The following is a 25,533-nucleotide window of genomic DNA, read 5'->3' on the forward strand; positions in this document are numbered from 1 at the left end:
CCTGACTCAGCAGACACAATACATACCTCAGAATGACAAGGTGCTAACCTGGGATTAGGGCCTCTTTGGGCTCCTGAATCTTTTCCAGTTTCTAAAAATCATGTGATTTCAAGAAATTCAACCTTAACCAGAGAGGTTAAAAATGCTGTTTGGGTGGGGAACTGGATGATTTGGGTATGGTCATATGCAATTTTTTACTCTAATCTTGCCCAGGTCAGCAGTGAATGAAAGTTACTGCTAGTGAAAGCTGTTCGGTGGCCCACTTTGTGACATGACTGATGGTCTCAGGGCAGTTCCTAGAAGAGAAGACCAACACAGAAGTCATGATCACACGTGGCCTCCTTATTGATACTTAGCATATAAAGCCATGGAATTGCATAGTTTATGCATAGGCTGTACTACATACCTCAGGGATAAATAATCTCACATTGCTATTACACCTAGCATCCCCCTATATTTCAAATTTGTATCACAAATTTTCAAATGTGAATTCTTTTATTGGCATGACAAGTTTTCACACGTTTTGCGAAAGGAATACAAGATCCTGCACGACATCGTGTGCTTGCCTCACCGACACTGGGGGCAGGCGGAGGAGGGAAAATCAAGGGGAAATAGCTCCTTCCTCGTAGGAAGCGCCTCCCCCCCAACCAGGTGTGTAGGGGTCTCTACAGCGGAGTCTCCCCCCACTCACTGATCCACCCTCCCCGTCCCCGCGGGCTGCAGCAGGGAGTGCCGCCGGAGGCAGGATGGAGACAGTACCAATGCACCATAGAGAAGAGACAGCAGCAGGGACGGAGCGTCGAGCTGCACTAGGGATAGAAGTGCGCTTCCCGCCGCCATCTTGAAGCCGGGCACGAAGGCCCTCCCCCGGCTAGTTTCACCGCCACACCCTCCGCTCTGTGGCGTCAAAAGGGGCTGGAGCTTCACCGCCAATCATTTCACGCCAGCGGGAGGAGTAGGCGGTTTCCGGACGCACGAGCCGCTCCGCAGCGTGTCGCGCGGCCCCTGCCCTCACCTAAGATGGCGACTCCCCGCTCCGCCCCTCCCCAGCGCGGCGGGGGCGGTGCCGGGCCCGCCCCCCGCCGGGGGGGGAGGGGGTGTTGTGTGTGCACCAGGCGCCCGCCCGCCCCGGCCGTGACTGACACTCGCACGCGCCCCGGGACGCAGCGAGTCCGGAGCCCCGTTCGCAGGGCCCCGCCGAGACACCGAGCCCGCGGCAGCAGCGTGATGAGGGCCCGGCGGGAGGTAGCGGCGGCCCCTGGCCCCGGCTTTGCCCTCCCGGCGCCCGCCGGCCCCCAGCTCGGAGCGGCGCTGCGGCTGCTGCTCGCGCTGCTGGCGCACACGGCCCGGGCCGAGCAGGAAGGTGAGAGGCGCCCCCGGGCTCCGCTGTTACCGTTTGGGGCCTGGCCGCAGAGCGGGGCCCCGATCCCGGCAGCCTGCGCCGGGCCCAGGCTGGGGAGGATCCCCCGGGGCAGGGCGGTTGCTCGGGGGTTTTGCGGGGACCCGCAGCGCTCGAGCCGGGGAGGCGGCTTCTCCCCCACCCCCCAGCTCCGGGGCTGAAGGAGCCCCGGTGCCTGGGCCGCTGCCACCCTCGGCCGGGTCCCTGTGCGGGGGGTGCCCCTTCGCAGCGCCTCGCTTCTCCTCCCGGCCGCGCTGCCAGCTCACAGGCTGGGGCTGGTCTCCCCGCCGCCCTTCCCGGACTGTCACTGCCGGGCTGACGCGCCCCGCCTCGGCCCGGGGTCAGGCCGGGGGCTGGGTGGGTGGGTGGCTGAGAAGCAGGGGTCAGGGCTGGCCGTTGAGGGTCATCCGCAGGCTTTCGGAAGGCAGTTGACATTGAGGTGAACTTGTGAATGGGCTTCACCTCGGGACTTTTTCTGAGGCAGTGGCAGGGGGAAGCTGGTGCTGCCTCGTAAAACACCTTCCCTTGCGGGCGCTTCCCCGTGCTTAAGTTCGAAGGCAGCTGCCCATTATAAGACTCTTTTGCATAGCTTACCCCCCCCCCCCCCAACTGGTCCGCTAAGAGATTGACATCCACCCCTCCCCCAGAACTTTTGACAGGCTGGACCTAGTCACTGTGTAGGATAGAGAATATTTTTTTGCCCGAGTTTGGTGAAATTCAGAAAAGGACTTTTAAATTTGGTGTTTTGAAAACTCTGCTACCACTTTTTTGTGTGGCTCATTTTATTTCTCATATGGGTTGACCTGAAATGCTAAGTTTGCTTTGTTGGAGTTGCTGAGATGTGCCTTCTGGTATTGTGGCGGGGCCTAATGGAATAGATAAAAAGGTAGTTGTCTTTAAGTGTCTAAAGAGCAACATTTAAATCAGTGTTATTGTTTATAATATAAGCTGACATTGTGCTGACTTCAGGCTTAGGTGCTGACTTCAGGCTTAGATGCTGAAGCAGTTCCTGGGTTAAACAAGAAGTGGAGGTGCACATACAAGGGATAGGGCAGAAGTGTGTCTGAGCAGAAGTCCAGAAAGAGGGAGACTGATAGAGAACTGGAAAGTACAAGCAGGTCAAGGGGAGCACAGACAGGTGGCCTAGAGCCATAGTTTGAAGTGAGGAGAGAGTGGCATAGGTGGTTCTGCTGTAGAAATGTAGGATGGGGACCCCAGTGTCATATACACAGAGAGCAGAATACATTTAGCTAGACTGCTGTTTTCTAACCAAGGAATCAACTCTAATAATTAGCTAGTAATTTGTTTTTGTAGATTTTAAGGTAGCAATGTTGATATGGTATGATAGCGACAGAATCATAGCAGAGAGCTGGCTGGATCCCTTTATTGTTCAATTCAAGACATTCTAGTGTTTGAGTTTAAAAAAATTGTGTAAGGAATGTAACATTTGAGTGTGGGGAGTTCATAGACCCAACAGTCAGAATTGTGGTGTCTTCTCAGTCATTGGGTAGTTCAAATGTAGACACTTCCAAAATGTGGTTATTTCCATGCCTTGTTTGGTTATAATAATTCTGGTGTATGTTCGCTCATATGTATCTAGTCAACTCTTAATTGAAATAATCTCCAAATATGATACCACTGATCTATGTCCTAGAGTTAGTGCCACCTTAAGACCACTATTTTATGTTGACTCTTCAGGAGGGCTGATCACCTTCATTCTTTGGGCAATTCCATATTGATGTTTTCTGAGAAATAAATGCAATCTGAGACTCAAGATCAAAGTTTGAGCAGGTGCAATTGAGCTCTTTCAAGAAAGTAATATAACTGTGTCAGTAGTTAAATGTGCTTTTATCAGTATAACTTATGCCTGTAAATTTACCCCAACCATACTTCAACCATCTCCACAGAGTGAATTTGACACTCATGCTCTAGTCTAGAAGACTCCTTTTGTTTGCTTTTTTGCATGCTGCCTGGATTGGAAGCTCTGGATAAAGTGAACAATGAAGCTTTAAGGTTTACCTACCAAGAAAAACTCCTGGATACAGGACCTCTATCATATTTATGGGAATAAGCTGTAGTGTACAAGCAACCTTATACAGATATAAACTGTGTCTGTACTATAAGGCTGCACTGCTTTAACTAGGTCAATTTCTAAACAAAACTAATTATAGTGGTACACAAACTGTGTAGCCCAGGCTTAAAGTGGATATAAATCCATATCCAGACTGAAATTGACTGATATTTGTCATTGTCATTGATACCCATATGATTCTGAAGAGCTTCAGAGAGGCTCTTCAGAATGCTGTTAATCTTTTTTATTTTTATTTTTTAATTGTTTGGGGAAGTAGCAGAAGGACTGGAATTGGTCAGCAGAGTGAGTAAGAAAATACTGAATTCACTCACAATTTGAAGGATCTGTCATCAGCCATAAGGACAAAAAACTTTAAATTTAACTACTCTTCTTTAAAAGCTTGCAACTGTCGGTGTTTCAGACTTTCCTTTCTTAGTGTTATGAAGGTGTCCTACTCTACTGCCAAATGGATTTTTCAAAATCATTTGATATCTTCCAGTTTTTTGGATACTAACCATGACATGGCATAGAAGTGGTACTAGTCCTTGCTTTCAGTATAAGTCTCTGGAATCAGTGCCTGATAGAAGTTTATCTAAGTCTGAGCCAGGTCACATTCAGGAAGAGTTTTAATGTTGCTTTTTAGCAGATGATCTGGAACCTCTGCCATTCAGCTTATTGACCGCATTTTCCTCACCTTCAGCTTGTACAATTGTTGTGTATTTGTTCTCTTAGTATTCAATATATAACTTTATACAAAACGCTGACACTGGAAAATAACTTTCCAGAATAATGCAGCATAAAATCCCTGCTTTGCAACTGGGCAACTGACTAATGGGTGCCGGACTACTCTGTTAACTTCCGATAGCCATCTTACCTGCCATTTCACAAGACTGGAGCAGAGAGAGCAGGACTGTTAGGGTAACTTTAGTCCCTGATGGTGTAACTCTTAAAGATGCTCTTTAGTGCTTATATTGGAACAACTTTTATTTAAACAAACCTAACAACTGACAAGTCAACATGAGCAAATAATATCTTTGCACGTTTGATTTACACTCTTCTAAAGTCCTTGATATTTATCTTTGAAAGATGGCAACTGGACATAAATGGGAGTTAAGATTACCATTAAAGAGGGTCTGTACTGGGACCTAGGAAGTCTTCAGCAGAGCTGAAAACAGAAGAGGATCCTCTATGTGACATTGCGTTAGTCACTGTCTCTCTCCACTTTTGCTAACATCTAAAAAATGGGAAGAGTAATACTTCCTTATGTTGTAGGAGTATCATAAACATAAATTCATTAATACTGGTGAGGTCCTCCGATACTACAGTGATGAGTACCATAGAGAAAAAGCCTATACAACATTTAAAAATGTTTTTTAAAAAATGTCATTCCTTATTTTGTTGTTTCTCGTACACTGCTTTCAAAATTAATGTAAGGCACAGTAAAAAAAACTTATTTTAACACTAAAGTTGTGACCCTGATAGTCCAAAATACAGTCTGATATAGCAACTTCAACATTGAACTCAAAGGATGCTTATTCTATTATACTGAATTGGCACACCAAAATAATAAACAGCATGAGGCAAAAAACTGTTAGTGAAGCAGAGTGGTAAATTTTTACCCTGTCATTGAGAAATTGTAGATAATTGGAAAGCTAAGTGGTTTGTGCTACATCTTGCTCTTTTAATGTGTGATGAAAGATAAGATCTTTCAGCCAAAGAAGTTTTCCATTTATATTTGTATCAATAAGAAAGGAGCAGTAAGTGGTTAGGTAGTGGTTGTCATTTATAGTTGCTGGTCCTGTTAATCCATATTCTTGGGTTGTTAGCCAAATTAAATATGGTAGACAGTGTAGTCATAACAATAGCCATATCCTGTCTTCTGACAGTGGCCAATGCCAGGTGCTTCAGAGGGAATGAACAGAACAGGTAATCATCAAGTGATCCAACTCTTGTCATCCATTGCCAGCTTCTGGCAACAGTGACTAGGGACACCATCCCTGCCCATCCTGGCTAATTGCTGTTGATGGACCTATCTTCCATGAACTTAACTAGTTCTTTTTTGGACCCTATTATAGTTTTGCCCTTCACAACATCCTCTGGCAAAAAGTTCCACAGGTTGACTGTGCGTTGTGTGAAGGAATACTTCCCTTTGTTTGTTTTAAACCTGCTGCCTATTAAGTTAATTTGGTGACCCTAGTTCTTGTTATGTGAAGGAGTAAATAACACTTCCTTATTTACTTTCTCCATACCAGTCATGATTTTACAGACCTCTATCATATCTCCTCTTAGTCATCTCTTTTCCAGGGTGAAAAGTCCCAGTCTTATTAATCTTTCCTCATATGGAAGCTGTTCCATACCCCTAGTCATTTTTGTTGCCCTTTTCCATACCTTTTCCAATATCCAACATAGTCTAGTGGATAGGGAGTCAGGAGCCCTGGATTCTACTCCCAGCTGACCTGATGTGTAGCGTTTGGAAAGTCATGTGGGTCATAGCCCACAAAAGCTTGTGCTCTAATTAATTTGTTAGTCTTTAAGGTGTCACAAGACTCCTCCTTGTTTCTGCTGACACAGCTACCCCTCTGAAACTCATATATCTGTTTCTCCTCTCATCCTTTGTCTTCTCTGTATAGGCCCCAGCCTACAATTCTTTGCATGCAGGCAGACTGCTGTGCTCACGGAGCACCATTAAAGTCAACAAATTGCAGGTTGTGGGCCTTAAGCTGTAAGTTCTTCAGGAAGCTCTTTCATTATTGTGTTTGTATAGTGCCTAGCAAAGTAAGGGCCCAAACTGTGCTCAAGCCTTTAGGTTGTGGTGTAATACAATTAATATATATTGATGTTTTTAGTTTGAATCAACATGACTTCCAAGTCAACAATATTGCAGTATTTTTGAAATGCCTACTTTGAGCCATTTGGATATCTTTTGATGAAGGTATTGGCTGAATGCAGAACAATTTCATATAAAAATTAATGTTGGGCATCTATTGTACAACATATTTGGCTAACTTTTAAAGTGCAGTTCTTCTTCAAAACATGACTTGGCTTTTGGTTCCATATTTGTGTTCTCTCAATGATTCCCAGATCAGATCCACTCCGTTTACAAGTATGAAGATTACATTTCTTCCATAAGCTCTGCAACTCAGTCTGGAATTCGAAAATGAAAGATGGGCTTTTGTGGACTGTGCATTGCAAACAGTGAAGGATCTGTGATTGTTGAAGTGCAAGCCAGAACAGAATCTAGCTCATTCACTTGCCTATTGCTCTGCAGGGCTAATGGGAGTAAACAGTAGTCAAAATGTTTTGTTGCTTTGTTCTTTCTTTGCTGTTTGCCTGTATGCTCTCCCAACTGCCCTCCCCGTCCCCACTGCTCATGCATGTACACCTCCACCCTGTTCATCTTGCTTCCCAGATTAAAGGGCCTGAGGCAGACACACCATGTAGAGCAGGGAAGCATGGGAAGAAGATAAAAAGGAAAGTGAGAGAGAAAACTAATGCTGCTTAAAAACTATTATCTCTTTCAAATACAAATTTGCCTCTCCTCTTCCTTTCAGTCCACACCACATCTGTTGGAGACATCTTCTCCAAATGTTTTTTTCCTTTATTGTAAAATTGGATGACCTCCACTATAGCTTGTCATATCAATGAGTCATTCAATTATATTTGTGATTAGAGAGTCAGAGACTGAAGAGGTTAGAAATTGCTTATCTAAGATGAAGAGTGATACTTGGACTAGCTGGATACTTGATGGAGTGTATGTTCATTGGTTGCCTCAGTTTTTGGGTCGTCAGTTTGAAATCAGTGTAGCGTGTATTAAATGGAATAAAACTGGCTAACTGATAGATCTCAAAGTAACTCTAAATGGGGAATTATACAATGGGGTTGCTTCTAGTGAGGTTCTGCAGGGATCTGTTCTTGTTCCAATGATATTAAATCTTTATCAGTGATTTGCAAGAAAGTATAAAATAGCACAGATTGGTGGGATGGAAAATAATAAAAATATGTCCGTTATACAGAATAATCTATATTGTTTGGTAAGCTGGGTTTATCAAAATGCAAGATTATACATACGTTCATAGACTAAGGCCAGCAGAAATCACTGTGTTCTTCAAATGCAGCAATAAATCTAAATGACTTTTAGCTAACTAAGGAATCTAACTGAGACAAAACCCCATTCCTGGGATGTGCCAGTGGTGCAGCTTGGATAGTGGAATGAAATCCACTCCAGCAGGCACTGTTGTGAAACATTTGTGCCGCCTCCTGCCCCGCCCTGTACTTTTTCTGACCATATTGAATGCAAGGCCATAGAAGGGGGTGTGGTGCTCCACTTCCTCAGTTCTTTCCAGCTGTGGCTGCGGATGGACCAGGGATTTCTCCTGGCTGATCCATCCCCTTTGAAGATTTTACATCAGTTAGATCCCTTAGCTGAGGTTTGTTTAGATTTATTGCTTTTAAGTTATTTATTTTAACATTTTATTAGTTCATGTGGGCTCATGGATCATAGTGGCAGATCTGAAGGGGACGAGGCTTTGGACTCCCATACCAGGTGTCTAGTTTGCTTGGAGGCAGAATACCCTTCTTCACAGTGCATGATCTGCAGCACCTTCTGGCAAGCTCTTGGAGTGATGCATGAAACCAAACTCCAAGACTTGCTGCTTCAGGAGGCTATGCAAACCCTCCAGCTCTGTAACTGCCAGTTCCATGAGTACTGTTGGGCTTGCATCAACCCTTCACCTCCCAGGGAATAAAAAGCAGCCCAAGATCCCACCTGAAGGTAGTATCCTCCTGTCATGGAGTGAAAACCAAACCTTTGGTACCAAAGGATCGTAAATAATTCGATTTTGGTTCTAGACACAACAGAACCCCATATATGTCAGCCTTTGTTAAAAGATCTTTATGGGTGTGCCCTTTCAGATATGACAGTTTTGGTTCAGAATAAGGGTAGGGCCTGTAAGCAAAACTATGCATTGTTTTGGGTCTCTGTCCTTTAGGGTCAGTTCTGAAAACATCACTGGAACCTAGACTAAAAGTTACTGCCTTAGTGCAGGGGAAATCCCAAAGGAAGGGGTGTGCCCCTAATGTAGCAAGTATATCAGTTCCAGGTAATTTCGATTCCTCTGCGTGGTCAGCATCCACTATAATGGTAGTTGCCCAGGTACTGCTCAGATCTGCCGTTAGAGCCATTATCTAATTAGTGAACTGTATATCCCCTGGGCAGAGTGATAGGGACGCTTCCTGCTCCCACCTCCCCACTGGAAAAGAGACAGAAGATCAGAGAAGATTCAGATTTCCCTAGCCATATCACTTCCTTCCCCTAAAACACCTCACCAAGGAGGTTTATCTCCCCCTTTTCAATTTCAAGAATTCCAAGGCATTAGTTGTCCCTTTACTAACTGCCTTGGACCTGATATTGGATCTGCAATCTGTCAGTGAATCAGATCATGAAAAATGGGTTAATATACCAGCTCAGTTCCCATCAGCTGAGGTAAAAGTGAACCCAAATAAATGTTACTGAGATGCTCCATGCAGCACACACACAAGATCATACCCTTAACCAAGTAGGTACTATGATTGGGACTGTGATACTAAATATTAGCAGGCTTAGCAATTCCCTCCTTCATACAGATCATCATCCTTACAGAGATCTAGCACCTCCTATAGATCAGGGAAAATCTCATATATTGGCTCGGTTTAGATTATCTGGGTATACTGAGCACTCCCTGATAGTAGTCCCAGATACGCTCAAAGAGGAGGAACCGATGGGACTTATCTCATACCAGGACATGGATTTGAAGTTTAATGATCAAATGTCCCCCTGATGACAATGTGGGAGTCACTTCAGCATCTTCCTCACCAGAAGATGTCATTCAGTTTCGTGAACTGTAGTCAGAATAGCTTCAACCTTAAAGAATACAACTGTGTCCATAGAAGAGATCTGACTTTGCGTATTCAATATATTGGGTCCTCCTAATAGCAAGATCACCCCCACTCAGTTTTAAAAGCACTATTGCAACCAACCAAAACTGTCTGAGCAAATCCTGCCTCTGGTCAAGCCATGTCAAAGAAGGCTGACAAGCTATAGCAGTTACCACATGAGGATTTTTCTTTTTGTCTTCCTGCTCCTAACTTGGTGGTGTTGCTGCAGCAGTTCAGAGGACAAAATGAGACCAAGTGCATTCTGTCTTGTTTGACAGAGGTGAGAAACTGGATACTCTGGGCAGGATGGTTTTCTCCTCAGCCTCACTAGGCATTAGGATTGCTAATTGTCAGGCTCTAAAGGTTTAGATATCAGTGCCATCTCTGAGGGGAAATGGCCTTGTTTGCTAAAGATCTGCCTGAAGAGCAAAGGAAATTGGCTAAAGCCTTAATAAAAGGACAGCTAGTAGCTAAACATGGACATGTCTAGATCTATAAAATGACTTGGGTGCCTAAGTCCAACATCTAGATGGCACTGAGATCCTCAGAGTCCCCACTCAGCTGCTCATAAATGTGTATGAACACACATTTCTGCTGTTAGTCACCAAGGCGCCTACAAATCTGCTGGTGAGCATGTTCACAGCTGCCTCAGTCTAGGCAGTTGGGTGCCTAAGTCCCAGCAGGATCCTCAGACTAAGCATTCCCCTCCCAATCTCGCCTGCAAGTCCTAATCCAATAGGCCTAAATCACACACAAAACTAATGGGGAAATTCAACCCTCTGCCTGACGTGGAGGAGGGACTTGAACACAAGTCTCCACCTATCAAGAGAGTGCCCTAATCACTGGGCTATGAGGTATTTTGGGGTGGGGGGTCTCTGTCTCCTGTTGAAACTGTTCCACTGTATAAATATGTAAATGTGCATTGGAACAGGAAGACTGGACCCTGGGTCCCTCCCCGACCAGGTGAGTGCCATAACCACTGGTCTATAGAGTCATTCACGCTCTCTGGCTGTATAAATTTTTAAATATTGTATGTAGTGACACAGCTTCAACAGGAGAGATTGAAAGAGATCTGTGTTCATATCCCTTCTCCACATGAGGCAGAGGGGAGAATTGAATCCACCTCTTGTACATCCCTGGTGAGTAACCTAACCATTGGAGTAATGGTTATAAGAGAGGCATACCACCATCCCTTCCTTCAGTGTTTCATGTGGGTGTGTGGTGAGGGGAAGGATTAGCACCTAACCCTTTAAGGAATTCAGGAGACAGTTTAGAGCTGTGAATTCCGAGCAGAGATTGGTGTCTCCCTCTGGCTTATACGTAGGTGCCTAACTGACTTCGAGGGATAGGATTTAAGACCCACCCCCTTCTGGGCATTTTTCTACTGTCTAGGCTCCCCGTACAATGGGCTGGCTTTTGTGGATCCAGTTCTTAAGCACCTAACTCTCCCCAAACACTGTGTTAGGGAGCCAAGTAGGTGTCAAACTTGGGGCTGTGGATTCCAATGGGTGACAAGTCACATAAAAGCTAGGCGTGGCAATGCCTAAGTTCCTTTGGTGGATCCAGTCCTTAGAGCCTCATTTGATGCTTCAGACACTGCAGCAACGGCAGTGGTTTCAGCTATCAATATAGGTCAACATGCATGGTTTAGGCTATGTCTACACTAGCACTTTTGTCAGTATAACTTATGTCGCTAAGGAGTGAGAAAAAACACACCCCTGAGAACCATAAGTTACATCAACAGAAGCACTGGTGTGGACAGTGCTATGTTAGCCGGAGACACTCTCCTGCCAACATAGCTACAGCCGTTCATTGGCGATGGTTTAATTATGTTGACAGAGCTATCTTCCCATCAGCATAGAGCGGCTACCTGGAAGATCTTACAGCTGCATTGGTATAGCTGAGCTGCTCTAAGGTGTCTAGTGTAGACATGGCCTTAGATTATCTCATCTTCCACCTGAATCCAGAGCACATGTGGAAGAACATTCATTCATAGGTGATGGCTTGCTCAGTGGAAGGATTGATAGTCCTAGAGAAGATTAGATGCTAGATGAGCAGCTAGATTGCTAGGGGATTATTAACCCAAGGAGAAGGTTTGGAGCTCTTGTCTTAATTATTGTAGACAGCAGTACACTTCATCAGTTTGTATTTCATACAGACAGGCTATTATTTGCACAAACAACTTCCAGTTCAATAGCAGTGAAGGAAAAAGAGCGCCAAGCAAATAAAGGACAATTAAATCATACCCTTTTCTTTTGTGTCAAGCCTTAGACCACAGGTTTGACATGAGGTTCCAGACCTGCAAGCCAATCTTAAACTGTTCACCTCCCTCCTTCCACACCTTTGAGCATCAGTTTTCTCACTCCAACAACTGGGGTTTCATCAATACAAACAAATGGATCCTGGAAGTAGTACAAAGAGTTTATTCCATATAATTTGACACCATATCGCCCCTTTCCTATCTCATCAGGAATCAGCAAACAAGAACCTACTAAAAGCAGGGGTTCACTTGTTTGTAGAAATAAGGGTCATAGAGGAAGTTCTAAGAGAATTCAGGGGAAAGGGATTCTTTGGAATCAGAAAGTATCTGAAAGCATCTTAAACCTGAGAGTGCTCAGCTCCTTCATCAGAAAGTTCAAACTGTACATGCTGACTCTGTCATTAATAATTCCCTCCCTACCCACTCAAGTTTATTTTGAGTTTTCTGTTTAAAAAAGGATGTATATTACCACATCTCTCTGGCTTTCACATTGCAAATACCTTTGTTTCTTTGTGGGGAGGAATGGGGAGGGAGGAAGATCGCTGTAACTATAGAATCCTTCCTTTTGACCACCTCTTGTATACTTACAAAATACTTATTTGTAGTGGCAGCACATCTAAGATAGGGTGTACATGTATACCCTAAGTTACATGACACACACATTAAAGGATCATAAGAGAGCTTGTCCAGTGATACAACTTGCACCTGCTTCCATTTTGAGAAACTGGGACTTGGAATAAATTGGGGGGCGGGGGGGGAATCATGCTTGCTTCCTACTCAAAGAATTCCTTTCATTGGGGAAGATCTGAATTCAAAAGCAGACAGAGCCTTCCTACCAGAAGAAAGAATCCTGAAAATTCAGTTAGCTATACTCAAGCATCAAGAGTTCTTACCAGATGTAATGTTCTTCTTCAGACTGGTGGGCCTCAGATCTCAGTTACACATACAAATCCCACCCATGCTTGTCTCAAGATGAGAGTTCTGCAGCAATACTTAGCAGAACATGATCTCTAAAGCTCAGACAACATGTTTTCAAAGTTAACTCCCCCAAGAGAAGGGTCACAGTGTCCTGAGAGAGAGCATTCAGTCTCCCTGTTTCATCTACAAGTATCCCCTTCAGTGCCTCCAACTTTAGGAGGGGAGCCTATTTCAACAATTTACTAATTCATGGTCATCCAGGCTATGTGGAGAAAGATGCATACTAATATTGAGGGCAATTTACTGGGCTCGCAAGGCTTTCCTTCCTCATTTGCAAGGTATAGTAGTCCAGTTTGTTACATACAACACAACAGCAGTGTCCTATGTAAATAAGCAGAGAAGTTCATTCCACTCAGCTGTGCAGAGAAGCTGTAGCACCATGGAACTGATGTATCATCACACTTTACCACATAGCCCTACATTGGGTGGGCTGGGCAAAAACAACAACTTGGCAGGTCAACTGAGCAGGAGCAGAAGAGAACAGCATGAATGGTCTGTAAACACATCAACAGATGACATCTTTGCAAGTCTCTGAGTTATCTGTAAATAGATCTGTTTCCAGCAAAGCACAATGCCAAGTGCCCACAGTTCTGCTTGAGAGCAGGAGAGCATTCCATTTAGGATGCGTTACTCAACTGGTTTCCTCTCATCCAAAAAGTAATACAGAAGATAAAGTGAGATACAGCCAATAATAATATGGTTACGACAATGGTTTCCAGACTTCCTTCATCTCTCCAGAGAAGTATATTATTTATTTAATGTATTACTGTAGCACCTAGGTGCCCCAGTCATGAACCAGGACCTCATTGTTCTAGGTGCTGTACAAACACAGAACAAAAATACTGGCTTTTCTCCCTATCACCATGGACCGGTTGTCTCAGTAGAACAGCCAGATTTATCACTCCATCCTTCCATTCAGTACACCTGATAGCATGGGCCATAGGACCTCTCTAGATCGATTAGTTTTGTTGCCACGTCTTGATAAGTTTCCTGAAACAATCAACTCACAATGTCTATGACTTCAAGTGGAAAAGGCTTACAGTTTGGGCATTCAATAACATAGTCCTAGGTTCAGCTCCAAACCAGTCTGTTTGCTTTGCTTGAAACTTTCTGATACCTGTGAAAATTCATCTAGCTGTCATATGTGCTTACCACATACTCATTGATAACAGGATTGTATTTACTCACAGTAAAGAGATTTATGAAAGGTCTAATAAGCATCTATCCTCCAGTCAAAGGTTCAGCTCCATCATGGGATCTTAATTTAGTGCTTACTCAATTTATGAAGCTGCCCTTTGAGCCTCTGAATGTTCACTGTTTGTCTATCAATCAAAACAGCATTTATAATAACCGTAGCATCTGCCAGGAGAGTAAGTGAATTGCATGCTGATGACTTATGTGACCTTCACAGTTTTCCACAAAGCCAAAGTTGTTCTCCAGCCCCACCCTAAATTCTTGCCCAAAACAATAATTTATTTCTATCTCAACCAATCATTTATCTACCAATAGTCCTTCCCAAACCTTATGCAAACATCCACATACCAGATACTAAAAGCTTTCTACCTAAATAGAACCAAAGAGTTTTAAAAAGTCACTAAATCTTATGCACAAAATAAAAGGCAGACTATTACTTTAAAAACTATCTAAATGGGTTATGCTGTGCATTGAACAGAGCTTACAAATTGGCCTCTGTTCCTCTCCCTTTCCAGATAGGGATTAGAGCCCATTCCACAAGGGCAAAAATGGCCTCTGTGACATGCCTTAGGCATATTCCCATTGTGGAAATCTGCAGAGCTACAGCATGGAGTTCTAGCCATGTGTTTACAAAATGCTATGCACTAGACCTGGTCACATGCTCTATTTAGTAGAGCATTACTTCTGCCATTGTTTATTTAGGACTCCTTGTCTCCACCTTCCTTGAATGACGGTACTGTTGATCAAACTGTCCCATGAGTGGGAATGTTCAGAGGCCAGTCGAAGAATACATGAAGATTATTCACCTGTAACTGGAGTTTGCATATTCACACTTCCTGCCTACCTTCTCCTCTTCCTCAGAGTCCTAATTATAGTCTTGGATCTGAGAAGGTGGTGGTAGGAGCAGAGGTGACTGGAGTACCTTGCCTTTAGTGTTCAGGAACAGTGAAGGAAGGTGCAGGAGAGGATGTGAGAGTGCTCCAGTGGGCACCACTACAAAACATTCCAGTGCCTAAGCCCCATTGTAGGTGCATCCAATGAGTGGGAATGTGGAGAGGCCACTTGAAGAACTCCTGTTACAGTTGCATAACCTTGGTTTAAGCTAGCCTGACCACCTGCCTAACATAGTAGGCTGTTGAATTTCACCAAGTGAAATGGAATTGGTGAAACTATTACTGGATTACTGTGTCCAGTTTTGGTGTCAACACTTTAATTTTTTTTTCAAAGTGGAAAGAATTCAGAAAAGAGATACAAGAATGATTTTGAATTCTGAAAAACTAGCCTTTTAGGGGGACTTAAGATAAATAGCCAACTACAGAGGAATCACACTCCTGTCGGTGCCAGGGATGGTCTTCAACCGAGTCCTCTTAGAGAGAATGAAGGATGCCATTGATCCACAGCTACAAGATGAACAGGCAGGTTTCTGGCAGAACAGATCATGCACGGACCAGATAGCAACACTCCGCATCATAGTCGAGCAGTCTATGGAGTGGAACTCCTCGTTGTACATCAACTTTGTTGACTATGAGAAAGCGTTCGATAGCGTGGATCGAGAGACCCTCTGGAAGCTCCTTCAGCACTATGGCATCCCCTCAAATGTGGTCAACCTGATCAAGAACTCATACGACGGTATACACTGTAGAGTGATCCATGGAGGGCAGCTCACAAACAGCTTCCAGGTGCGAACCGGAGTCAGACAAGGATGCTTGTTGTCACCACTTCTCTTTCTCCTCGTCATCGATTGGATTATGAAGACATCCATTTACGAGCGTAGGAACGGAATCCAGTGGATGTTGTGGACCCAGCTTGATGACCTGGACTTTGCCGATGACCTTGCACTCCTTTCGCACAGTAAACAGCAGATGCAAGAGAAGACCAGCGTACTGGCAGCCACGTCATCACAGGTTGGCCTCAACATCCGCAAGGACAAGACCAAGATCCTAAGGATTAACTCCATCAGCAACGACCCAGTCACACTGAATGGAAGCCCCCTGGAAGAAGTGCAATCCTTCACCTACCTAGATAGTATCATCGACCAGCAGGGTGGCACAGACGCAGACATCAAAGTAAGGATTGGTAAGGCAAGAGCAGCCTTCTTACAGCTCAAGAACATCTGGAGCTCCAGAGAGCTGTCTTTGGCAATAAAGATTCAACTGTTCAACTCCAACGTGAAATCAGTCCTACTGTATGGAGCTGAAACCTGGAGGACAACCAAAACAACCATCAGGAAGATCCAGACCTTCATTAACAGCTGCCTCAGAAGGATTCTCCAGATCCTCTGGCCAGACACCAACAGTAACATCCACCTCTTGGAGAGGACCCGTCAACTCCCAGCAGAGGAAGAAATCAGAAGGAGAAGGTGGGGCTGGATAGGACATACACTACGCAAGCAGCCAACCAACATCACCAGATAGGCACTGCGGTGGAACCCCCAAGGCAAGCGGAAAAGAGGCCGTCCAAGAAACACCTGGCGACGCGACCTTCAGGCTGATAGCAAAAAAATGGGCTATACCTGGAACCAGCTAGAGCGAATGGCCCAGGATAGAGAACTCTGGAGATCTGTGGTTGGCGGCCCATACCCCGACTGGGGTGACGGGCGTGAGTGAGTGAGTAAGATAAATAGATTTTATCTAAGACTGTTGAGAAGTGATTTGATCATGGTCTAGAAGTACCTACCTAGGAAAGAGATTTCTGATAGAGGGCTCTTTAATCTAACAAAGACATAGGAAAATCCAGTGACTGGAAACTGAAACTAGACAAATTCAGACTGGAAAAAAGGTGCATGTTTTGAACCATGAGATTAATCAATCATTGGAACAATTTAGTAAGGAATGCAGGGAATTCTGTCACTTGAAATCTTTAAATACAGATTAAATTAATTTCTAAAAGAGGTGCTTTAGCTCAGACAGAAGTTATGGTCTTGATGCAGAAATTACATGGCCTTTGTTATGTTGGAGGTCAGAATGGATGATGATAATAGGTCCTTCTCACTTTAAAGTTTTATTCTATAAAAGGGCCTGATTTTTGGGGAAGGTGCTGTACATCCACCTTTTGAGAATCAGTCTACTTTAAGGTTTCTCAGGCAGATGGACTCAATTTGAATTCTTTTCAGTTAAACACATTGCAATATTAAACTTCCAAATATATATTGTGCTCTTAACTCATATTTATGGTTTGTTCTTTTCCAAAAGCCTCTGATGATCTCTCCTTTTGTATGCTGCTTCTTGTTTTGCCCTTGTCTCTTTCACTTTTGCTGTTCTTGTACTCCCCCATGCGCTCTCTTCTCTGATCTTATTACATGTTTCAGCCTGCCTCTTCCTGTTCATCTGTGCTCCCACGGTACAAGGTATTTAGTCACTTGGCTAAACAATATATAGGTAATATTAATGCAAGATTACTGACACTTTCCAAAAGGAAGGCTTTATTTCTCCTCTTTCCCTGACCGTATACATAAATTTTGCATATGATCAGATGTTGTCTTGGTACAATTTTTTTCCTGTCCTCCAGGCTAACAACACTTTCCAATGACCTTTCTAGTATGGGAAGTGGAATAGAAGAACTTAAGCAAGATGGATAGGTTTCACTCTTCCTTCTGATTAGTCTCCTCTTGTTTATTTTTTTAAATAGAAACTATTATGCAACACTCTTCCCCGAAGTTATTGGTTTAAAAACTGCTGCTTCTGTTGCTTATCAAAGTGCAATCATTGCCCTTGTGAAAATGAATACAATTCTACTCTGGAAAATTACCATGAAAAAATAGTATCTTCTTACTCAGTTGTCCTGCTGCTTATGTGTATTCAGTCAGATCTGTTTAGTTTAGTGATAGAAAGCACCAGGTAGTGGGGCAGGAGCCAGAAAGGTAAGCAGCATCTGAAGAATGCTGCTGTAGCTTGTAGCCAATTGCAGTCCTTTGTTGTTAGAAAGCTGCTATTGGTAATCCTAATACTTTTAAAAGGTGTTGATATTGGGCGTCAGGGCAATGTTCATACCCTAGTATCTTCCTCTTCCTGCTCTCTGGCCCTCCCACACTGTGAAAAATCCTGTCTTTCTTCCCCTCTTCTTTTAGAGTGAAGAAAATCCTGTGTCAATGTTCTTAACGGTTGTGTCCTGTGGTGGGATATTGTGAGGTGTCATTGTTGTAATTAGTCTGAATGGGTACACTTTTGAAGCAATTTGCTTGAGTTATGTTTGCATTGTGTTTGCACAGTCCGCTTAATAGTTTCCTCAATCTCTGGTTAGATTCACAGAATTGCAGCTTTAGGTGGTTAGTACTGGCACTAGTGGTGAGAATCCTCATGTAAAGATAGAATTGTTGTGGGTTGGTGGTTGGGTCTTCTGAGCCTGCAGAGGTTATGAGTAGATGGTAAAGAGCTTGGATTCCCAAGGAGGCCCAATCTCTCACCGAGTAGCTTGTATGGAGCTGTAGGCTTTGGTTAGGCCTTGGATAGCTGCAGGCCTCGATTAGGTTGTCCAGAATTTGAGAATTGGGGTGGGAGGGGGAGGTAAGGTTGCCAACTTTCTAATTGCTGAAAACTGGACACCCTTGCTCCATCTCCTGCTCAGCCTCTTCCCCTGGATTTGCCACCCCCCATTGCTCACTCCGCCCCCCCGTTCCTGGGACTCACCTGCCGCCTGCAGAGCTGGGCTTGGAGGAGCTGATGTGGAGCTTGCCCGCCTGCCCAATTAGGACACTGCAGTTGGGCTCTGACTTAGAAAAGGAGTGAGGGGCTGGGGGCAATTGGGACACAGTGGGGAGGTCAGTCCCTGAAGTGAGGGGCCAGGAGGAATTGTAAGAAGGTCAGTCTCTGGAATGAGGGGCTGGGGTGGGGGCAATTGGGGCACCTGCTCTTCTGTCTTGATGGGGAGGCTGATTGTAGTTACTCTGGTAACCAATTTTTAGTGTCTGGTCATCAGTACTGACTGGAGACTGCCAGATCACCTTTTGGACTGGACTTTCTAGTCAAAAACCTGCCACCTGGCAACCCTAACTGTGGAGGATGGGGCAAAGGATAGGTTGTGAGTAACTCTGTTTCAACATTAGTTCTAATCAGTTATAACTGTGCAAATGAAAACAATAGATTGGCAGAGGTATAACTGAAGGCCTAATTTACGTTACTGAACCTTACTACTGGTGGTGATGCATAAAAAGGAAAAAGCTAGAGCCCTGTGTGGATACAAAAGGTTATATCCACAGAGCTGCAGGGCTCTAGTGACAATGAGTGAGACCATCAGGGCCATAGCCAGCAACCAGGCCAGGACCCGCAGTGGCAAAAGCAGCAGCATGTCGGGCTGCTGCTTGCAGGAGCCAGTGTTCAGCCTAGGCAGCTCCTCTGGTGTGGCTGTGCCGCCCCCAGCCCTGCCTACTGGGACAGGCACCAGGCTCACCAGCAGCTGTGCCTGGTCACACTAGTGTGTGCATATGACTCACACACTCCCAGACAGGAGTCCCATCAATGTTGTACATTTGAGTTCTCATCGGCAATAGGGGTAGTCTGTGCATTGGAACAAAAGATCTTGTAAGCATGGGTAACCTTCAGTGAGAGCACTTAATCTCTTTCTACTAGTAGGCATACATAGTTCCTTGCAAACTCTTTTTTAGCCCAGCACATCATGTTAGTGGAATTTCTTGCTCTCTTTGAAGAGAAACCTTGGTACGCTTTTTTTTAGCTCTTAAAAAGTGGCAGGTGCCCTAAGGTAGGGTCTGTTTGAACAGGGCCTGAGGCTGACTCACTTCCATTCCTCCAGGCTAGGTCAAAGTTCTCTTGTCCATCACCTGTGTGAATCAGGAGTGTTTTGGCACCTTCTCTTTATGGCTGGCTTTCAAAACCAGGACTTTACTAATAGAACTACTAAAGCAAACCCTGCTGCAAAGCTAAACTAAAAGTGGATGAGACAAGTGGATAAAATCCATGTCCAGCTACAGGAAAAATAAATCATGTAACAACTCCCAGAAAGCATTCACTGAAGAGCTACTGTATAAAAAGGAATAGCAAAAGGTGTCTGTCCTTCTCTGTCTCAATGTTTTTCTGTCTTGAGTTTTAAAACTAGTATTTACAAATTGTGATAAGGCTAGCACAAAACAAATACATTGATCTTAATTATTCAACAAAAGTTACTTTGTTTCCAATTTAGCTTAATCTGTTTGCATGTATGTATATTTATTTATTTAAAACCTGGTTGGTGCACTTTTAGTCTTGTATAAAATCTCTACTTCAGCTGTAGGTTTAACTGTCACTGAGTATTTTCCATGCAACTGTTAGCCCTTTGCTGGAGAAGGGGGGGACAAGAGGGAGGGGGCGTTTAAGGTGATGGGGAAGTGAAAAGAGCAAATGAAAGTTTCTATGTGACATGAGTTTTTGGTCTCAGTCCAGTTCCCGTGGATGTTTTGCAGGTGGTCTGTGCTGCTCTCTTAAATGTGTATTTATAACCTTGGCCATGATGGTTCCATCTAGACTCCCTTTAGAGAAGATTTTATTTTATCTGTGCACAGACCCCTGCAAAGGAAAGGAAGAAAGCAGGTCATCTGGCAACACAATCAGCAAGAGCACCTAGTTTGAAAAGGACAGCTGGCTGGTCCTTTTCTGCCCCTAGGACACTATGTAAGGTGATGGGGCCTGTAGGGGAGGAGTGACATTCTGAATTCTCAACCCAAAATATCATGTCTTAGGAGACGGATAGAAGTTCAGGCTGGTTTTTGTGTTACTTGAATCAGTTGGTTCATCTCTAATGAGAGTTGGCCTTTTTTGAACAGCTTGCAGTAATCAGCTGCTTAATTTGTCTGTCTGTCTCTTGTGGCAGAATAAGCTTCCGTTCTCCAGTGAAACTGATGAAAAGTGGTTATTACTGAAAACATATCACTTTCAACACTATTTTTTGTTATTCTTGGAATGTCTGAGTTTTTTATGAAAAGTTGCACTGAGTGAGCATGGCAGTCATATATCCTATGTATAAGTTTCATGGCACACTGTCCATTTCTTCCAAGTGCAAATTCCTATCTTGTTTTCCTACTCCTTCATATCACTGCATATATTAGCCATTTATTAAAACATATTACTTTGTCTCCTCAAGTATTCCACATGCTGCTCAATTTCCTTCTCATAGGTTATCCATCATCCTATTAGTAATGTCTGTTCTATTGGGTGGACTATGGACTATAACTTTCTCAGAAAATCTCAGTGTTTCATTTGAGCAAGACAAAGTGCACTTTGTGGCTCATCTGAACCAAATAAGTTGTTTTTAAAAAAAAATCTATGGTGTCTTCGAATTGAGTGATCTCAGTTTTTTTTACGTAGTCTATTTCTTTGTCAGATACAGTCAAGGCTATAAAACTTACTCATCCAGTTCTAGTCTACTAACACACTAATGTGTACGAATACATGTTATGAATCTTGATATAATGACAATCACATAGATATACAGTGAATGACATTATTGAGCATATTGTAATTGGTTCACAGTTATAATAATATTGTAATTGGTTCATAGTGAGCTTAGTCACAGAGTGGGTTGGAAAATTAATTTAAAAATTAATGTAGAGTACAAAAGATTTTTTTTTTAAATCATCGACTTTTACCCATTTTGGTAAATTAGGCATCACGCTTCCAAAGTGACAGACAAATCTGGAGATAATTCAGAGGACAGATGGTAACAAGTTTCATAAATAAGACTCATTAGGGAAAGGTTTACAATTGGGAGCGTAGTCAATCTAAAGAAAAGACTGAGGCTATGGCTACATTAGCGCTTCAAAGCGCTCCCGCGGCAGCGCTTTGAAGCGCTAAGTGTAGTCAAAGCCCCAGCGCTGGGAGAAAGCTCTCCCAGCGCTGTCCGTACTCCAGCTCCCTGTGGGGAATAACGGACAGCGCTGGGAGCCGCGCTCCCAGCGCTGGGGCTTTGACTACACTGGGGCTTTGTAGCGCCGCAATTTGCAGCGCTGCAGAGGGTGTTTTTTCACACCCTGCTGCAGCGCTGCAAATTTGCAAGTGTAGCCATACCCTGAGAGGAGACACTGATTTTATAAATACATAAAGTAATATTTTAAAAAGAACACTGAGCAATTCTTCTTCCTAACATAAAAATAAAACGTGGAACTAACATGATGCCTGCCTACCATTACTTTGATTACTCTGCTTGTATTTACTACATCTCTTTTTGTCATCCTTTGCCTCATTTATTTAAATCACTGAGATCAAAAAGTAAAGTAAGTTGCTGCCTTTAGGCACCAGGAGGCATGGTAGATTTTAGGGGTGTTAGGCTGAATACAAACTTATTCAGTTTAGTATATCGGTTGCACAGTATATCTTTATAACTTTCTGGTGTTGGTTAGGAAGTTATGGTGCTAAGTGCCACCTTGTTTTGGAGGTTTTTCCCCCCCAAATTAACTCTTTTTCTGGTTATCTGATGCACTGTAGATCTGTATTATTTGTGTCTCAGGCCCAAGCGTGTTTTGTTCTTTTGTGCTGGGCTGAAGACTGCTGTCTGTACTTGGTAAATGATATTTCCTTAATAGGGAATGAGAGAGAAAAATATATTCACATGCATATTTGTATTAACTCCTACACACTTAGGGCAGAAAACAAGAGGTTGGTTGGTATTGGATAGTGCTGCCTGTAGCTGTATCAACCTGAAGTATGGTGGCATAGGCAAGAAATTACTTGTTTTTACCATACTTCAAAATAAGCTAGGACCTTACAATTAAAAAACACCATGGTTCCTGACCCAAAGAGTTTACAGTCTAAACATGCAACATGACAAGGGAAGATCAAACTAGAGGGAAGTAAAAGGAATGAATTTCTGACCATCTAGGTACTTTTATGGGTCTCATCACTGTAATATTTCAGTGTCTAGCAGCTGTCACCAAAATGAGTGTCTGGTGGTTGAGCATGTCTTGTTTAACATTTGTTTTTAAAGTTTTACACTTCAGAAATGACTGTTCCAAGCTGTGGGAAAGAGTGGAATTTAAATAATCACACATGCTACAGAATATTTGCTAAACTAGCTTGATGAGCTTTCTTCAACGTTATTTATTGAACAGAAATTCATGTCTCATTACTTAAGTGTTCATAAAGCAGTTTTTAAACATTGGATCATAATTGTCCAACTGAATGTTAATGCACACTTGTGCAAAGATAATGTCTTTGCTCTGACAGATATTATGTATATTTAACAACTGTTAGACTACTAGATTTGTTTTCAAATGTTTAGAGGTTTATTAAGGTGTTTATGTATATGCATGACAAAAGAAAACACAGAGTGAGAATGTTTTTTCCAGTAACATCACAATCAGTTGCTATGAATGATTGTGGATTATTTCAGTTTCTCTGTAAAAGGATTCTTGGAACAGTAGAAAGTTAACTTAGAAGAAAGATATTTGAGTGATTTGAGGTGCATGAATAGTAAGGAAGACAAAAAAAAGTTGCTTAATAGGAAAGCTGTCTTAAATGAAGAATTTAAGTTTTTGAGGTTGCATCTTGAAGCATATCACTGAACAGCCAGCATATATGGTCTACAGTACTTTTAATAGCTACTGTTGCTTATGACATCACTTCTGTCAGTGATGTGCAGTTATCTACTTTACAGGAGACTTTCCCTGGCTAGGCAAAAAATGGGCAAGCTGTCTGTAAAGGAAATTTTAAAACAGGGCTTTGGAGCAGAGCCCGGAGCTGGAGCGCGGGCCAGTAGGTTTTTGCCTGGAGCTGGAGCGGAGCCAGAGCAGAGCAATTCAAAAATTTGATTGCTCCAAATCCCTGTTTTAAAATACAGCTCCCCAGACTCGTCATCTGAATGTAGTGACTTCAATCTGAGCAGCAGTCTGAGAAGTTACATGCAACACAAATTTAATGTTGTTAAGCTGCAGTTATTCACTCAAGTTTTGCTTTGCTTTTATGAAAATGGAAACAAAGGCTTGAGAGTCAGTGAGTATGTAACCTAAAATAAAAGGTTTAACCACAGAAGCTTAACCACAGGCTGACTTAGGAGCCACCACTGCTGTGTAGCACCACTTCAGAGCTTGGCTGCTTGCCGTGACTTCACCTAGTTCTAACTGTCACTTACTTTCTGAAAACGTCTTGTGAAGTGATATAATGATGAAGGGCACTTTTATTGAAAACAACCACTCAAACACAAAGCACTAGATGTTGCAGAAGGTTTAAGATATATGAAATACAAAAATGACTTGGAGAGCGGCAGAGGAAGCTTGTGGGTTTTACAGGAGAGCTGCCTGAACTCAAGTTGCTTGGTCGTAGGACTCTGACATAGTTATAGCGTACGAGTTGCTATGTGTTAAGTTATAGTAGCGACTTTTGGAAAAGTACATTCTTTGTTTACGAATTTGAGGCTACAGTCATTTCAGCATGCAGTTCAGGACCTCTGATTTTTAAGTGACACATGCGTTGTGGGGGGGGAGGGGGAGAGCTCTTTGCCTCTTTTGCTGAGTTATGATGTATGTAGATGTGAAAGTGGTATTTTAATGGGAGATGGGTGTTCCAGCTTATGTTACATTATACTCAAATCCTACCTACCCTGGTTTTTTCCCTGAAGACTTTACAACTGGAGAATTTCTAGAATTATGATGTCACAGATAACAAGCAACTAAAAATCAATTGAGGGGAAGGAATATTCCTATTCACAAATTCTTGCAACAGTTTTTTTTATTTTTTTTATTTTTTTTTTAAACACACATGTAACTCAGATACTTAATTGTAGTGGGTGAGTGATGGATCTCTTTGCTAAAGATTCAGCCCAGCCCGATCTCTCTCTTTGTCCCTCAATTGAAGGCATAGAGCTCCAAATCGACATGAAGTTCTCCAGGATAAATTTCTGGGTGGAGTATTGAAGACCAAATCTAAAATTCTTGATACTGTGGTTAAAAATGGACTAGTGTTTAAAAAAACAAACAAAAAAAAACACTTTTCTGTCAGTGCTCTCTTTTTCTACTCACTACTTCCATTGCACCTCACCTTTAAAGTCCTGGATGGGTTCAAGACATATAGAAGTAAAAAATAATGGGTTACCTGAGAACTTGTCTATTATACTTGTACTGGCAATTAGTTTGTCTGGAAGACTCATGTTCTGAGTTACTAGGATTAAACGTTCTAGGGCTGATGGCTGTAATTTCTCAGTTGATTCCACTGACTTTGCAATTTGGGATTCAGAGCCCAAGTCCTAATGAGCTTGATGTTATGATATAGGAGCTAAATTAAATGGATCTTGTTTGATTTTTTTTTCTATGTAGTTTGTAATTTTGTAAGTAACTGCTTGATTGCTAGGATAGATACTCTATAATACAAAACAGTTAATAGATTAAGAAAACTTACTGCTTTTTTTGTATGCATATTTACCATAACTTAATGTTTTCCAAACACTCCTGTGTAGATTGATTAAGGCTGTAACTCAAATACACAAAAGCAAGCTAATTCAAAGCCAAGACTGATGCTGGAATGACCTGTTCCCACTAATGCCACTGCTAAGATACTGCAGAACATTGACGCTAAGATTAACTATTTGGAGCCCCGCATAATATTGTTGCATACCAGGATGAGTGGGGCCATATTTGCAGCCTTGCATTTGAAACTTTGCTTTTGAGTTCTGAAGTTTGGAGGCTGACAAAGCAATGCTGTAAAATGACATCCTGGGGTTCTGTATCCTCTTCTCACTTTACAAGTAAAAACATGTTTTTTCTAACTGCAAAGTTTATAAACTCCGCCTGTGAACTCAAAAGCA

At 42.9% G+C, this 25,533-nt stretch overlaps 1 protein-coding gene across 1 annotated transcript in view; it reads left to right on the forward strand.

The window, feature by feature from the left end:
* The first annotated feature begins 1,212 nt into the window (after nucleotides 1-1,212).
* TMEM131 (transmembrane protein 131) overlaps nucleotides 1,213-25,533 on the forward strand; it is a 155,996-nt gene continuing 131,675 nt past the window's right edge. The window contains exon 1 of the mRNA XM_045005282.1: nucleotides 1,213-1,363. Within this exon, the coding sequence (XP_044861217.1) occupies nucleotides 1,228-1,363 (136 nt within the window). The 5' untranslated portion in view covers nucleotides 1,213-1,227. The remainder of the gene's footprint in view (nucleotides 1,364-25,533) is intronic.

This window comes from Mauremys mutica, chromosome 1 (genome assembly GCF_020497125.1).
Source record: "Mauremys mutica isolate MM-2020 ecotype Southern chromosome 1, ASM2049712v1, whole genome shotgun sequence".
Taxonomy (NCBI): Eukaryota; Metazoa; Chordata; order Testudines; family Geoemydidae; genus Mauremys; species Mauremys mutica.